At 51.0% G+C, this 16,264-nt stretch overlaps 1 protein-coding gene across 1 annotated transcript in view; it reads right to left on the minus strand.

Annotated features, from left to right (window-relative positions):
* LOC140392266 (uncharacterized) overlaps positions 1–8,995 on the minus strand; it is a 54,852-nt gene extending 45,857 nt beyond the window's left edge. The window contains exon 1 of the mRNA XM_072477582.1: positions 8,745–8,995. Within this exon, the coding sequence (XP_072333683.1) occupies positions 8,745–8,776 (32 nt within the window). The 5' untranslated portion in view covers positions 8,777–8,995. The remainder of the gene's footprint in view (positions 1–8,744) is intronic.
* Positions 8,996–16,264: the final 7,269 nt, after the last annotated feature.

The raw sequence follows: 16,264 nt of genomic DNA on the forward strand, positions 1-16,264 counted from the left end.
TTTGAACTTTGTTTTCCCAATCCATTGTCTTGACTCCTTCCCCTGAATGCTGTACATTCAACCAATGTTTATATTTTCCAGTGGCCTTCCCTGCTCTACTAATAACAGTTGCATCCTTCCATTAACTAGACCCTTCAGGCAAGTATGTCACTTTTGTACCAACTTTTGGCAGTTGCCCTTTCGAAAAAATGGCCTGTTCTAATTCATCAGAAGTGTTCTGTTCCTCGACAGAAATCCTGTCTATATCAGTTAACTGGTCTTCATAGTTCTGTAACACATGCGTACCAGATGATTCTGGTTTCTCGTCATGTCTGTCTGCTCTGTCTAAATTTGAAAATTTATAATCTGTACCCATTATCCTTGATGAATGTAACCTAACAGTTTGATTACCATGTTGCAAAATAATTGTTTTGCCATCTATGCCTATGATCTTCCCTGGGCCTTTCCATTCATTAGAATTGTCTCTCTTATAGTATACCATGTCTCCTTGCTGAAAAACGGCATCTGATGGCCGTACGTTATGTCTTAAAGCTCTGCGAATTCTTTCAGAGACTTCTGCTTCCAAAAAAGCTTTGCTACTGCTATGTAATGCATTTAAATGTTCATCAAAACCAGAGCTAATTGTAGTCCCCTCCCAAGCTGGAGGCTGGTCATCCAAAATAGATGGAACTTTAGGATTTCTACCAAACACTAATTGATAAGGACTATAGCCCCCAACCATCTGCAATTAATTCTTTGCATGTACCGACCATGCTAAAGCTGAATTTAGCCTGCAATTTGGTTGATCTGCCAAAATTCTCCGAAGCATGTCATCGATGACAGCATGATTTCTTTCACAGACACCATTACTAAATGGGCTTTCTGCAGCCGTATTCATAACTCTGATATTCATGTTTTCACACATATCCCTAAACTCATCATTAGCAAATTCTCCCCCATTGTTCGTAAGGAATTTTGCCGGTGGACCCATTCCTGTCCCTATCCATTTTTCCACAATTTGATCCAGAATTACTCTTTTCTTTACTTCGTACGATAGTTGATGGACTAAATCTGGTTGCTAAATCTACAAAATAAATATATTATTTGCTTTATCCCAGATCTTAAGGTCCATGGCCACACTGTTGTTAAAATCCCTGGCCAAAGGTAGGGTTACTATCGGTCGTGCTGGTGTCCTTCTGTCCAGATAACATTTTAACCAGTCAATTCACACACAGATGTGCAGCCACTGTCCAATACCGCACAGTTGAAGGATTCTGCAACCAACACCCTCATTACCGGCGTACAACTGCTTGTCAATAGGACAATGCCTTCTTTCTGGTCACTATCTTTTTCCTCTTCTGACTCTTTCGTGTCATGTGTCACTTCAAACACTCTATCATAACACGTAGGACAGCTGAAAGCATAATGGTATTGAGAGTCACATCGAAAACATCGATTTATCATGCCCCGTGCATTTCTGGGGTTCATCTTCCTATTGTAAGCTCTGTCTTCATAATTTCCTTGTCTCGGTCTCCTTCTATAGTCTTGAGCCCTGTTCGTAGCCATACGATTTTGCCATCCTGTTAGTAGTGTATCTTCCATATTCTGCCTTATTGCAGGATGACCTATTTGGGTCATCAGAGCCATCGGAATCGAATGTTTCCCCAGAAACTTTTGTAAAGCTTTTGTCATCTGTTCGAATAAGGTATCCTTATCAGTAAACTGAACTCCTGTCAAAACCAGGAGCCTATCCATGTTGCTCACTCTAGCACAGTCAAGTAATTTAAAGACCAACACAGACTGTGGAAATTCCAGGTTGTGTTTCTCCAGCCTTTTATATAGTCTGCCAAATTACATTATATAGTCTTCCATGGAGATATCCTGCATTTTACGGAACTTATCAAAATCCGACCATGCTTCATACACACTTAACAAGTCATCTTTCTTATAAATCTTATCCATATAATGTAATAAAGTCTCCAGACCTTCTTCTGAGTCTAACTCTTCCAATTCCAGCTCAGAAAGCACTTTGTTTCGGATTTTACTGCCATATGGTAGAGAAAGAGCCAATGCCATACCTTGTTTTCTCTTTCCCAAAGCAGTTACTTTAGTCCACATAACTACTGCACTTCTCCATTGGTCGTACAATTCCCTTTCAGAAAATAAGGGAGGATAGTCATATCCAGCCATCTTTATCCTCGGTTTAGCCATATATCCCTTTTTTATCTTTTCTCACTCACTCCTTGGTTTGATCTGGAAAAGTTGTATCTTTCAACCCTTCACATTTACACAGCAACCATCTTCTGCTACCAATTGTTAGACGTTTTAGTTGCTGTGATGTGAAGAGTCTAAAGTTCTGTTCCTTTTTCACAAACACACATTTATTTCATTCCAACAGCCTTTGCACAAAACTCTCATTAAACATCACCTGACAGAGGCCACCTGAAGCCCCTTTATATATCAGTGTCAATTAATGGATACTTAACATAAATGAGACAACTAATTGCAATGTCTCTTAACCCATTACTGAACATGTAGCAGCACCTTTCTCACTCTGGCCACCTTCCCTCCCCATATGAACGAAGTAATCCTTCCCTCAATCTCTCTGAAAAAGCCTTTGGCAGGGAAATCGGCAGGCATTGAAAAATAAACAGAAATCGCGGCAACACATTCATTTTAACCGCCTGTACCTGACCCGCCAGTGACAGAGGGAGACCATCCCACCTTGCCAGATCAGCTTTCACTCTCCCCACCAAACTTGAAATGTTGTACCTGCGGAGCCCCCCCACTCCCGGGCAACCTGCACCCCCAGGTACCTAAAGTGGGTCCCTGCCCTATGGAATGGCAGCCCCCCACACCCCCTGGACGAGACACCACAAAATACTCACTCTTGTCCAGATTTAGCTTGTACCCCGAGAAAGACCCAAACACTCGAAGCAGCTCCAATATTCACCCTATCGACACACTCGGTTCCAACACATGTAACAGCAAGTCGTCGGCATATAAGGACACCCTATGCTCTATCCCCCCCCCCCCCTCCACCCCCCCGCACTATTACTTTCCATACCCCCGGACTTCTTAATGCGATGGCCAACGGCTCAATCATGAGTGCAAACAGCAGGGGGAACATAGGACATCCCTGTCTCGTCCCACGGTGGAGAGAAAGGTATCTCGAGCTGATGTTGTTTGTGCGGACACTCGCCCTCGGCTACTTATATAGTCGCTTTATCCAGTTCACAAATCTTGGTCCAATCCCAAACCGCTCCAGAACTGCCATCTCGTACCCCATTCTACCCGGTCAAACGCCTCCTCAGCGTCCAGTTCCACAACCACCTGTTTCCTTCCCCTCTGCTGGTGCCACAACGACGTTCAAAACCCTCCTAACGTTTGAAAAGAGCTGCCTCCCTCTCACGAACCCTGTCTGATCTTCACCTATCACCTTCGGGAGGCACTCCTCCAGCCTACCCGCCAGTACCTTCACCAATACTTTTGCGTCCACATTCAGAAGCGATATGGGCCGATACGACCCACTCCCCGTTGGATCCTTATCTTTTTTTAGCAACAGTGAAATCGATGCCTGCCCCAAAGTTTGTGGCAACACCCCCTTCCCTATCGCCTCCTCAAACATCCCCACCATCAGGGGTGCCAACCTGTCCTTGAATTTTTTATAATATTCCACCGGAAACCCATCCGGCCCCGCCACCTTCCCCGACTGCATCCACCCAATCGCATCCTTTATCTCCTGCTCCACTATCGCTCCTTCTAATGTAGCCCTGTCCCCCTCCCCTAGCCTAGGGTACTCCAACCCATCTAGAAATTCCTGCATCTCACGGTCTCCGCCGGGTGGCTCTGACCTGAACAACCTTTCTTAAACTCCTCAAAAACCTTGTTAATCAGATCCGGAGCCACCACCAACTTCCCTGCCCTATCCCTTACCTGAACAATTTCCCTTACTGCTGAATCCCTCCAGAGCTGACCTGCTAACATACCTCAACATGCCCCGCCTTATCTCCATGTTCATAAACTGCAGACGGGTTTGGTAAAGCTTTAATTTCCCTTCTCACTCTTTTTCAGCTGTGCTCCACTCGTTATTTTGGAGCAACCCCCTTTGTTTTGTCCCTCAGTTACTTTGTGTTCTTTTGCTTAGTTGACACACCATGCATCACGCGAGATTAAGAGGAGGATTCCGGATACACTCCTGCTGCGTGTAGATAAACGTAGCAGTTCATCATTCACAAAAACAAAAAAAGAATTATTTTTGCCTTTCGGGCCTTATTACATTACAGCAGTTGGACTCTATAAAAGGTCCCCATCAAACACCCACAGGACAGGTACAGCATGGGGTTAGATACAGAGTAAATCTCCCTCGACACTGTCCCCATCAAACACTCCCAGGACAGGTACAGCACGGGGTTAGATACAGAGTAAAGCTCCCTCTACACTGTCCCCATCAAACACTCCCAGGACAGGGACAGCATGGGGTTAGATACAGAGTAAAGCTCCCTCTACACTGTCCCCATCAAACACTCCCAGGACAGGTACAGCACGGGGTTAGATACAGAGTAAATCTCCCTCTACACTGTCCCCATCAAACACTCCCAGGGCAGGTACAGCACGGGGTTAGATACAGAGTAAAGCTCCCTCTACATTGTCCCCATCAAACACTCCCAGGACAGGTACAGCACGGGATTAGATACAGAGTAAAACTCCCTCTACACTGTCCCCATTAAACACTCCCAGGACAGGTACAGCACGGGGTTAGATACAGAGTAAAGCTCCCTCTACATTGTCCCCATCAAACACTCCCAGGACAGGTACAGCACGGGGTTAGATACAGAGTAAAGCTCCCTCGACACTGTCCCCATCAAACACTCCCAGGACAGGGACAGCACGGGGTTAGATACAGAGTAAAGCTCCCTCTACACTGTCCCCATCAAACACTCCCAGGACAGGTACAGCACGGGATTAGATACAGAGTAAAGCTCCCTCTACACTGTCCCCATCAAACACTCCCAGGACTGGTACAGCACGGGGTGAGATACAGAGTAAAACTCCCTCTACACTGTCCCCATCAAACACTCCCAGGACAGGTACAGCACGGGGTTAGATACAGAGTAAAGCTCCCTCTACATTGTCCCCATCAAACACTCCCAGGACAGGTACAGCACGGGGTTAGATACAGAGTAAAGCTCCCTCAACACTGTCCCCATCAAACACTCCCAGGACAGGTACAGCACGGGGTTAGATACAGAGTAAAGCTCCCCCTACACTGTCCCCATCAAACACTCCCAGGACAGGTACAGCACGGGGTTAGATACAGAGTAAAGCTCCCTCAACACTGTCCCCATCAAACACTCCCAGGACAGGTACAGCACAGGGTTAGATACAGAGTAAAGCTCCCTCAACACTGTCCCCATCAAACACTCCCAGGACAGGTACAACTCTGGTGCGACTGCATTTGGAGTATTGCGTGCAATTCTGGTCGCCGCATTATAGGATGTGGAAGCATTGGAAAGGGTGCAGAGGAAATTTATCAGAATGTTGCCTGGTATGGAGGGAAGATCTTTTGAGGAAAAGCTGAGGGACTGGAGGCATTTTTCGTTAGAGAGAAGGTTAAGAGGTGACTTAATTGAGGCATACAAGATGATCAGAGGATTGGATAGGGTGGACAGTGAGAGCTTTTTTCCTCGGATGGTGATGTCTAGCACGAGGGGACATAGCTTTAAATTGAGGGGAGATAGATATAGGACAGATGTCAGAGGTAGGTTCTTTACTCAGAGAGTAGTAAGGGCGTGGAATGCCCTGCCTGCAACAGTAGTGGACTCGCCAACACTAAGGGCATTCAAATGGTCATTGGATAGACATATGGACGATAAGGGAATAGTGTAGATGGGCTTTAGATTGGTTTCACAGGTCGGCGCAACATCGAGGGCCAAAGGGCCTGTACTGCGCTGTAATGTTCTATGTTCTACACTGTCCCCATCAAACGCTCCCAGGACAGGTACAGCACAGGGTTAGATACAGAGTAAAGCTCCCACTACACCGTCCCCATCAAACACTCCTAGGACAGGGACAGCACGGGGTTAGATACAGAGTAAAGCTCCCTCTACACTGTCCCCATCAAACACTCCCAGGACAGGTACAGCACGGGATTAGATACAGAGTAAAGCTCCCTCTACACTGTCCCCATCAAACACTCCCAGGACTGGTACAGCACGGGGTGAGATACAGAGTAAAGCTCCCTCTACACTGTCCCCATCAAACACTCCCAGGACAGGTACAGCACGGGATTAGATACAGAGTAAAGCTCCCTCTACACTGTCCCCATCAAACACTCCCAGGACTGGTACAGCACGGGGTGAGATACAGAGTAAAACTCCCTCTACACTGTCCCCATCAAACACTCCCAGGACAGGTACAGCACGGGGTTAGATACAGAGTAAAGCTCCCTCTACATTGTCCCCATCAAACACTCCCAGGACAGGTACAGCACGGGATTAGATACAGAGTAAAGCTCCCTCTACACTGTCCCCATCAAACACTCCCAGGACTGGTACAGCACGGGGTGAGATACAGAGTAAAACTCCCTCTACACTGTCCCCATCAAACACTCCCAGGACAGGTACAGCACGGGGTTAGATACAGAGTAAAGCTCCCTCTACATTGTCCCCATCAAACACTCCCAGGACAGGTACAGCACGGGGTTAGATACAGAGTAAAGCTCCCTCAACACTGTCCCCATCAAACACTCCCAGGACAGGTACAGCACGGGGTTAGATACAGAGTAAAGCTCCCCCTACACTGTCCCCATCAAACACTCCCAGGACAGGTACAGCACGGGGTTAGATACAGAGTAAAGCTCCCTCAACACTGTCCCCATCAAACACTCCCAGGACAGGTACAGCACAGGGTTAGATACAGAGTAAAGCTCCCTCAACACTGTCCCCATCAAACACTCCCAGGACAGGTACAACTCTGGTGTGACTGCATTTGGAGTATTGCGTGCAATTCTGGTCGCCGCATTATAGGATGTGGAAGCATTGGAAAGGGTGCAGAGGAAATTTATCAGAATGTTGCCTGGTATGGAGGGAAGATCTTTTGAGGAAAAGCTGAGGGACTGGAGACATTTTTCGTTAGAGAGAAGGTTAAGAGGTGACTTAATTGAGGCATACAAGATGATCAGAGGATTGGATAGGGTGGACAGTGAGAGCTTTTTTCCTCGGATGGTGATGTCTAGCACGAGGGGACATAGCTTTAAATTGAGGGGAGATAGATATAGGACAGATGTCAGAGGTAGGTTCTTTACTCAGAGAGTAGTAAGGGCGTGGAATGCCCTGCCTGCAACAGTAGTGGACTCGCCAACACTAAGGGCATTCAAATGGTCATTGGATAGACATATGGACGATAAGGGAATAGTGTAGATGGGCTTTAGATTGGTTTCACAGGTCGGCGCAACATCGAGGGCCAAAGGGCCTGTACTGCGCTGTAATGTTCTATGTTCTACACTGTCCTCATCAAACGCTCCCAGGACAGGTACAGCACAGGGTTAGATACAGAGTAAAGCTCCCACTACACCGTCCCCATCAAACACTCCTAGGACAGGTACAGCACAGGGTTAGATACAGAGTAAAGCTCCCTCTATACTGTCCACATCAAACACTCCCAAGACAGGTACAGCACGGGGTTAGATACAGAGTAAAGCTCCCTCTACACTGTCCCCATTAAACACTCTCAGGACAGGTACAGCATGGGGTTAGATACAAAGTAAAGCTCCCTCTAAACTGTCCCCAGCAAACACTCCCAGGACAGGTACAGAACGGGGTTAGATACAGAGTAAAGCTCCCTCTACATTGTCCCCATCAAACACTCCCAGGACAGGTACAGCACAGGGTTGGATACAGAGTGAAGCTCCCTCCACACTGTCCCCATCAAACACTCCCAGGACAGGTACAGCACAGGGTTAGATACAGAGTAAAGCCCCCTCTACACTGTCCCCATCAAACACTCTCAGGACAGGTAGAGCACGGGGTTAGATACAGAGTTAAGCTCCCTCTGCACTGTCCCCATCAAACACTCCCAGGACTGGTACAGCATGGGGCTGGATACAGGGTAAAGCTCCCTCGACACTGTCCCCATCAAACATTCCCAGGACAGGTACAGCACGGAGTTAGATACAGAGTAAAGCTCCCTCTACACTGTCCCCATCAAACACTCCTAGGACAGGTACAGCACGGGGTTAGATACAGAGTAAAGCTTTCTGTACACAGGGCTGATTCCCTAACTCCTCCCTCAATAACCAAATCTCACAGAAACACTGAGAGAAGTTGGAAAGTTAGTTGAAGTTGTTCAAAGTTCACAGGCCTTTCCCGAGCTCACTGCCTCTTCCCTCACTGCCTCTTCCCAGAGAAGGCTCTGCCCCAGGGAGTGCACAGGGGAGCATTTTGTTGGGGGGGGGGGAGAGGGGGAGAACTCCCTGCCCCCCAGGGAGTGCACAGGGGAGCATTTTGTTTGGGGGAGGGGGGGGGGTGGAGGGGGAGAACTCCCTGCCCCCCAGGGAGTGCACAAGGGAGGGTTTTGTTGGGGGGGGGGGAGGGGGGGAGAACTCCCTGCCCCCCAGGGAGTGCACAGGGGAGGGTTTTGTTGGCTGGGTGGGGGTGACACTAGTATACACCGATTCCCCTTTGTATCTGGCTTTGCCCCATTCCCAGATTCCTCCCCTCCTCACCCGAACCTCCCATCTCCAGATTCAAGCCACAGCAACTCACCTTTCAAGAAAGGCCTCTTCAGTCGCTCTCATTCCCCACCCCCCAGGCTCACTTCCTGGGGAAGGTGTGGCTGTCTGAGCATACCTGTGGAATGTCTGAAAGAACGTGAAGGTGGGAGGGATTCAGAGAGAGAGAGACAGGGGAAGAGAGAGAGAAAGATGGAAGGGGGGAAAGTGAGAGAGAGAGGGAGTTAGAAGGCGAGAGAGACCAGAGGGCAAGAGAGAGGAACAGAGAGATGGAGAGAGACTGAGGGAGAGAGTCAAGAGAGAGAGAGACAGAGGGTGCAAGGAACCAGAGTGCCAGAGAGACAGAGAAAGAGAGAGACTGAGGGAGAGAAAGTGACAGATAGAGGGAGTGAGAGAGACAGAGAGAGAGATACTGATGGAGAGAGTCCGAGAGAGGGAGAGAGACAGACAGTGAGGGAGAAGGAGGGAGAGTGAGCGAGGGTCAGCTGCGGGGGGGAGAAGATGGGGGGGGGGGGGGAGAAGATGGGGTGAGCGGAGAGAAGATAGGGAGGGGAGAGAAGATTGGGAGAGGGGGAGAAGTTGGGGAGGGGGGAGAAGATGGGGTGTGGGGGAGAAGATGGGGAGGGGGAAGAAGATGGGGTGGGGGAGAAGATGGGGAGGGGGAGAAGATGGGGAGGGGGTGGGTGAAGATGGGGAGGGGGGAGAAGATGAGGGGGGAGAAGATGGGGAGGGGGGCAAAGATGGAGAGGGGTGAGAAGATGGGGAGGGGGAGAAGATGGGGAGGGGGGAGAAGATGGGGAGGGGGGTAGGAGAAGATGAGGAGGGGAAGAAGATGGGTGATGTGACCATCAATTCACTCGAAGACACGTGGAGAAGCAAACCGTGGTTTTAATCAGCTTAGAACTGAGCCTGCCTGTGACCGGTACAATACTGAAGGCGGCCCCGCAGGTCAGCAGCTCTTATACTTCCTGTAAAGGGGGTGGAGCCATGGGCGGAGCCCGTACATGCCCCAACATATCCCCTGTGGGTGAAGCCACACAATGGCCCATAGGTAGAGCCCACAGGGTTAATAACATAACACAGTGCACTGGTGAATTATCAGTAATTATACATTCAACACATTCACCCCCTGATTAAAAAATGGAGTCCGGCGGGGGCGACGGGCTCATAGATTCAGTCGGTCCGGTGCCCGGATCGTACGTTGTGACCACCGAAGCACTGGTGTTGCAGCCGCTTCGGGTCGCTGTGGAAGTGGGTCCGGAGCAGGCACAGGTGTGGACTCCGGGAGCAGGTCTTCCGGAGCTTCATTCCTGTGGACCGGTGCGGCGGGTGGGGGGGAGCGCGGGAACCATATAGGGGTGGGGCGCTGAACATGGGAGTTTGGACGGGACATAGTGTGGGGGATGCAGTAGTGGGAGTGGTGTTGGAGCCTGCGGGCGCCAGGTCCCGGAGGGAGATGGTATCTTGCCAGCAATCGGGGTGTTCGACGTACGCATGGTGTGGGTTGGAGTGCAGGAGCTGGACCCTCTCTACCAGGGGGTCGGTCTTATGGCTCCGAACGGTGTCGCTGCAGTCAGTAACACAGTGAAGCAGCCTGGGAACGGTGTCCATGCAGTCAGTATCACAGAGAGCCAGCCTGGGAACGGTGTCCATGCAGTCAGAATCACAGCGAAGCAGCCTTGGAACGGTGTCCATGCAGTCAGAATCACAGAGAAGCAGCATGGGAACGGTGTCCATGCAGTCAGTATCACAGAGAAGCAGCCTGGGAACGGTGTCCATGCAGTCAGTATCACAGAGAAGCAGCCTGGGAACGGTGCCAATGCAGTAAGTATCACAGTGAAGCAGCCTGGCAACGGTGTCCATGCAGTCAGAATCACAGTGAGCCAGCCTGGGAACGTGTCTCTGCAATCAGTATCACAGAGAAGCAGCCTGGGAACGGTGCCAATGCAGTAAGTATCACAGTGAAGCAGCCTGGGAACGGTGTCCATGCAGTCAGAATCACAGAGAAGCAGCCTGGGAACGGTGTCCATGCAGTCAGAATCACAGCGAAGCAGCCTTGGAACGGTGTCCATGCAGTCAGTATCACAGAGAAGCAGCCTGGGAACGGTGTCCATGCAGTCAGTATCACAGAGAAGCAGCCTGGGAACGGTGCCAATGCAGTAAGTATCACAGTGAAGCAGCCTGGGAACGGTGTCAATGCAGTAAGTATCACAGTGAAGCAGCCTGGGAATGGTGTCCATGCAGTCAGAATCACAGTGAAGCAGCCTGGGAACGGTGTCCATGCAGTCAGTATCACAGTGAGCCAGCATGGGAACGTGTCTCTGCAATCAGTATCACAGTGATCCAGCCTGGGCATGTTGTCCATGCAGTCAGTATCACAGAGAAGCAGCCTGGGAACAGTGTCCATGCAGTCAGTATCACAGTGAAGCAGCCGGTGAACGGTGTCTCTGCAGTCAGAATCACAGCGAAGCAGCCTTGGAACGGTGTCCATGCAGTCAGAATCACAGTGAACCAGCCTGGGAACGTGTCTCTGCAATCAGTATCACAGTGATCCAGCCTGGGCATGTTGTCCATGCAGTCAGTATCACAGAGAAGCAGCCTGGGAACAGTGTCCATGCAGTCAGTATCACAGTGAAGCAGCCGGTGAACGGTGTCTCTGCAGTCAGAATCACAGCGAAGCAGCCTTGGAACGGTGTCCATGCAGTCAGTATCACAGAGAAGCAGCCTGGGAACGGTGCCAATGCAGTAAGTATCACAGTGAAGCAGCCTGGGAACGGTGTCCATGCAGTCAGAATCACAGTGAAGCAGCCTGGGAACGGTGTCCATGCAGTCAGAATCACAGCGAAGCAGCCTTGGAACGGTGTCCATGCAGTCAGTATCACAGAGAAGCAGCCTGGCAACGGTGTCCATGCAGTCAGAATCACAGTGAACCAGCCTGGGAACGTGTCTCTGCAATCAGTATCACAGTGATCCAGCCTGGGCATGTTGTCCATGCAGTCAGTATCACAGAGAAGCAGCCTGGGAACAGTGTCCATGCAGTCAGTATCACAGTGAAGCAGCCGGTGAACGGTGTCTCTGCAGTCAGAATCACAGCGAAGCAGCCTTGGAACGGTGTCCATGCAGTCAGTATCACAGTGAAGCAGCCTGGGAACGGTGCCAATGCAGTCAGAATCACAGTGAAGCAGCCTGGGAACGGTGTCCATGCAGTCAGTATCACAGTGAAGCAGTCTGGGAACGGTGTCCAAGCAGTCAGTATCACAGAGAAGCAGCCTGGGAACGGTGTCCATGCAGTAAGTATCACAGTGAAGCAGCCTGGCAACGGTGTCCATGCAGTCAGTATCACAGTGAAGCAGCCTGGGAACGGTGTCCATGCAGTCAGTATCACAGTGAAGCAGTCTGGGAACGGTGTCCATGCAGTCAGTATCACAGAGAAGCAGCCTGGGAACGGTGCCAATGCAGTAAGTATCACAGTGAAGCAGCCTGGCAACGATGTCCATGCAGTCAGTATCACAGTGAAGCAGCCTGGGAACGGTGTCCATGCAGTCAGTATCACAGTGAAGCAGCCGGTGAACGGTGTATCTGCAGTCAGAATCACAGCGAAGCAGCCTTGGAACGGTGTCCATGCAGTCAGTATCACAGTGAAGCAGCCTGGGAACGGTGCCAATGCTGTCAGAATCACAGTGAAGCAGCCTGGGAACGGTGTCCATGCAGTCAGTATCACAGTGAAGCAGTCTGGGAACGGTGTCCAAGCAGTCAGTATCACAGAGAAGCAGCCTGGGAACGGTGTCCATGCAGTAAGTATCACAGTGAAGCAGCCTGGCAACGGTGTCCATGCAGTCAGTATCACAGTCAAGCAGCCTGGGAACGGTGACCATGCAGTCAGTATCACAGTGAAGCAGCCTGGGAACGGTGTCCATGCAGTCAGTATCACAGTGGAGCAGCCTGGGAACGGTGTCTCTGCAGTCAGAATCTTAGTGAAGCAGCCTGGGAACGGTGTCTCTGCAGTCAGTATCACAGAGAAGCAGCCTGGGAATGGTGTCCATGCAGTCAGTATCACAGTGAAGCAGCCTGGGAAAGGTGCACATGCAGTCAGTATCACAGTGAGCCAGCCTGGGAACAGTGTCCATGCAGTCAGTATCACAGAGAAGCAGCCTGGGAACGGTGTCCATGCAGTCAGTATCACAGAGAAGAAGCCTGGGAACCGTGCCCATGAAGTCAGTATCACAGTGAGCCAGCCTGGGCATGGTGACCATGCAGTCAGACTCACAGAGAAGCAGTCTGGGAACGGTGTTCATGCATACAGGATCACAGTGATCCAGCCTGGGAACGGTGTCCATGCAGTCAGTATCACAGTGAAGCAGCCTGGGAACGGTGTCCATGCAGTCAGTATCACAGAGAAGCAGCCTGGGAACCGTGTCTCTGCAGTCAGTATCACAGTGAGCCAGCCTGGGCATTGTGCCCATGCAGTCAGTATCACAGAGAAGCAGTCTGTGAACGGTGTCCATGCAGTCAGTATCACAGTGAGCCAGTCTGGGAACGGAGTCCATGCAGGCAGAATCACAGTGAAGCAGCCTGGGAACGGTGTCCATGCAGTCAGAATCACAGTGAGCCAGCCTGGGCATGTTGTCCATGCAGTCAGTATCACAGAGAAGCAGCCTGGGAACAGTGTCCATGCAGTCAGTATCACAGTGAAGCAGCCGGTGAACGGTGTCTCTGCAGTCAGAATCACAGCGAAGCAGCCTTGGAACGGTGTCCATGCAGTCAGAATCACAGTGAACCAGCCTGGGAACGTGTCTCTGCAATCAGTATCACAGTGATCCAGCCTGGGCATGTTGTCCATGCAGTCAGTATCACAGAGAAGCAGCCTGGGAACAGTGTCCATGCAGTCAGTATCACAGTGAAGCAGCCGGTGAACGGTGTCTCTGCAGTCAGAATCACAGCGAAGCAGCCTTGGAACGGTGTCCATGCAGTCAGTATCACAGAGAAGCAGCCTGGGAACGGTGCCAATGCAGTAAGTATCACAGTGAAGCAGCCTGGGAACGGTGTCCATGCAGTCAGAATCACAGTGAAGCAGCCTGGGAACGGTGTCCATGCAGTCAGAATCACAGCGAAGCAGCCTTGGAACGGTGTCCATGCAGTCAGTATCACAGTGAAGCAGCCTGGGAACGTGTCTCTGCAATCAGTATCACAGTGATCCAGCCTGGGCATGTTGTCCATGCAGTCAGTATCACAGAGAAGCAGCCTGGGAACAGTGTCCATGCAGTCAGTATCACAGTGAAGCAGCCGGTGAACGGTGTCTCTGCAGTCAGAATCACAGCGAAGCAGCCTTGGAACGGTGTCCATGCAGTCAGTATCACAGTGAAGCAGCCTGGGAACGGTGCCAATGCAGTCAGAATCACAGTGAAGCAGCCTGGGAACGGTGTCCATGCAGTCAGTATCACAGTGAAGCAGTCTGGGAACGGTGTCCAAGCAGTCAGTATCACAGAGAAGCAGCCTGGGAACGGTGTCCATGCAGTAAGTATCACAGTGAAGCAGCCTGGCAACGGTGTCCATGCAGTCAGTATCACAGTGAAGCAGCCTGGGAACGGTGTCCATGCAGTCAGTATCACAGTGAAGCAGTCTGGGAACGGTGTCCATGCAGTCAGTATCACAGAGAAGCAGCCTGGGAACGGTGCCAATGCAGTAAGTATCACAGTGAAGCAGCCTGGCAACGATGTCCATGCAGTCAGTATCACAGTGAAGCAGCCTGGGAACGGTGTCCATGCAGTCAGTATCACAGTGAAGCAGCCGGTGAACGGTGTCTCTGCAGTCAGAATCACAGCGAAGCAGCCTTGGAACGGTGTCCATGCAGTCAGTATCACAGTGAAGCAGCCTGGGAACGGTGCCAATGCTGTCAGAATCACAGTGAAGCAGCCTGGGAACGGTGTCCATGCAGTCAGTATCACAGTGAAGCAGTCTGGGAACGGTGTCCAAGCAGTCAGTATCACAGAGAAGCAGCCTGGGAACGGTGTCCATGCAGTAAGTATCACAGTGAAGCAGCCTGGCAACGGTGTCCATGCAGTCAGTATCACAGTCAAGCAGCCTGGGAACGGTGACCATGCAGTCAGTATCACAGTGAAGCAGCCTGGGAACGGTGTCCATGCAGTCAGTATCACAGTGGAGCAGCCTGGGAACGGTGTCTCTGCAGTCAGAATCTTAGTGAAGCAGCCTGGGAACGGTGTCTCTGCAGTCAGTATCACAGAGAAGCAGCCTGGGAATGGTGTCCATGCAGTCAGTATCACAGTGAAGCAGCCTGGGAAAGGTGCACATGCAGTCAGTATCACAGTGAGCCAGCCTGGGAACAGTGTCCATGCAGTCAGTATCACAGAGAAGCAGCCTGGGAACGGTGTCCATGCAGTCAGTATCACAGAGAAGAAGCCTGGGAACCGTGCCCATGAAGTCAGTATCACAGTGAGCCAGCCTGGGCATGGTGACCATGCAGTCAGACTCACAGAGAAGCAGTCTGGGAACGGTGTTCATGCATACAGGATCACAGTGATCCAGCCTGGGAACGGTGTCCATGCAGTCAGTATCACAGTGAAGCAGCCTGGGAACGGTGTCCATGCAGTCAGTATCACAGAGAAGCAGCCTGGGAACCGTGTCTCTGCAGTCAGTATCACAGTGAGCCAGCCTGGGCATTGTGCCCATGCAGTCAGTATCACAGAGAAGCAGTCTGTGAACGGTGTCCATGCAGTCAGTATCACAGTGAGCCAGTCTGGGAACGGAGTCCATGCAGGCAGAATCACAGTGAAGCAGCCTGGGAACGGTGTCCATGCAGTCAGAATCACAGTGAGCCAGCCTGGGAACGGTGTCCATGCAGTCAGTATCACAGAGAAGCAGCCAGGGAACGGTGCCCATGCAGTCAGTATCACAGAGAAGCAGCCTGGGAACGGTGTCCATGCAGTCAGTATCACAGAGAAGCAGCCTGGGAACGGTGTTTCTACAGTCAGTATCACAGAGAAGCAGCCTGGGAACGGTGTCCATGCAGTCAGTATCACAGAGAAGCAGCCTGGGAACGGTGTTTCTACAGTCAGTATCACAGAGAAGCAGCCTGGGAACGGTGTCCATGCAGTTAGTATCTCAGTGAAGCAGCCTGGGAATGGTGCCCATGCAGTCCGTATCACAGTGAAGCAGCCTGGGAACGGTGTCCATGCAGTCAGTATCACAGTGAGCCAGTCTGGGAACGGTGTCTCTGCAATCAGAATCACAGTGAACCAGCCTGAGAACGGTGTCCATGCAGTCAGTATCACAGTGAAGCAGCCTGGGAAAGGTGTCCATGCAGTCAGTATCACAGTGAGCCAGCCTGCGAACGGTGTCTCTGCAATCAGAATCACAGTGAACCAGCCTGAGAACGGTGTCCATGCAGTCAGTATCACAGTCAGCCAGCCTGGGAACGGTGTCTCTACAGTCAGTATCACAGTGAGCCAGCCTGCGAACGGTGTCTCTGCAATCAGAATCACAGTGAAGCAGCCTGGGAACGGTGTCCATGCAGTCAGAATCACAGTGAAGCAGCTT

This window comes from Scyliorhinus torazame, chromosome 16, assembly GCF_047496885.1.
Source record: "Scyliorhinus torazame isolate Kashiwa2021f chromosome 16, sScyTor2.1, whole genome shotgun sequence".
Taxonomy (NCBI): domain Eukaryota; kingdom Metazoa; phylum Chordata; class Chondrichthyes; order Carcharhiniformes; family Scyliorhinidae; genus Scyliorhinus; species Scyliorhinus torazame.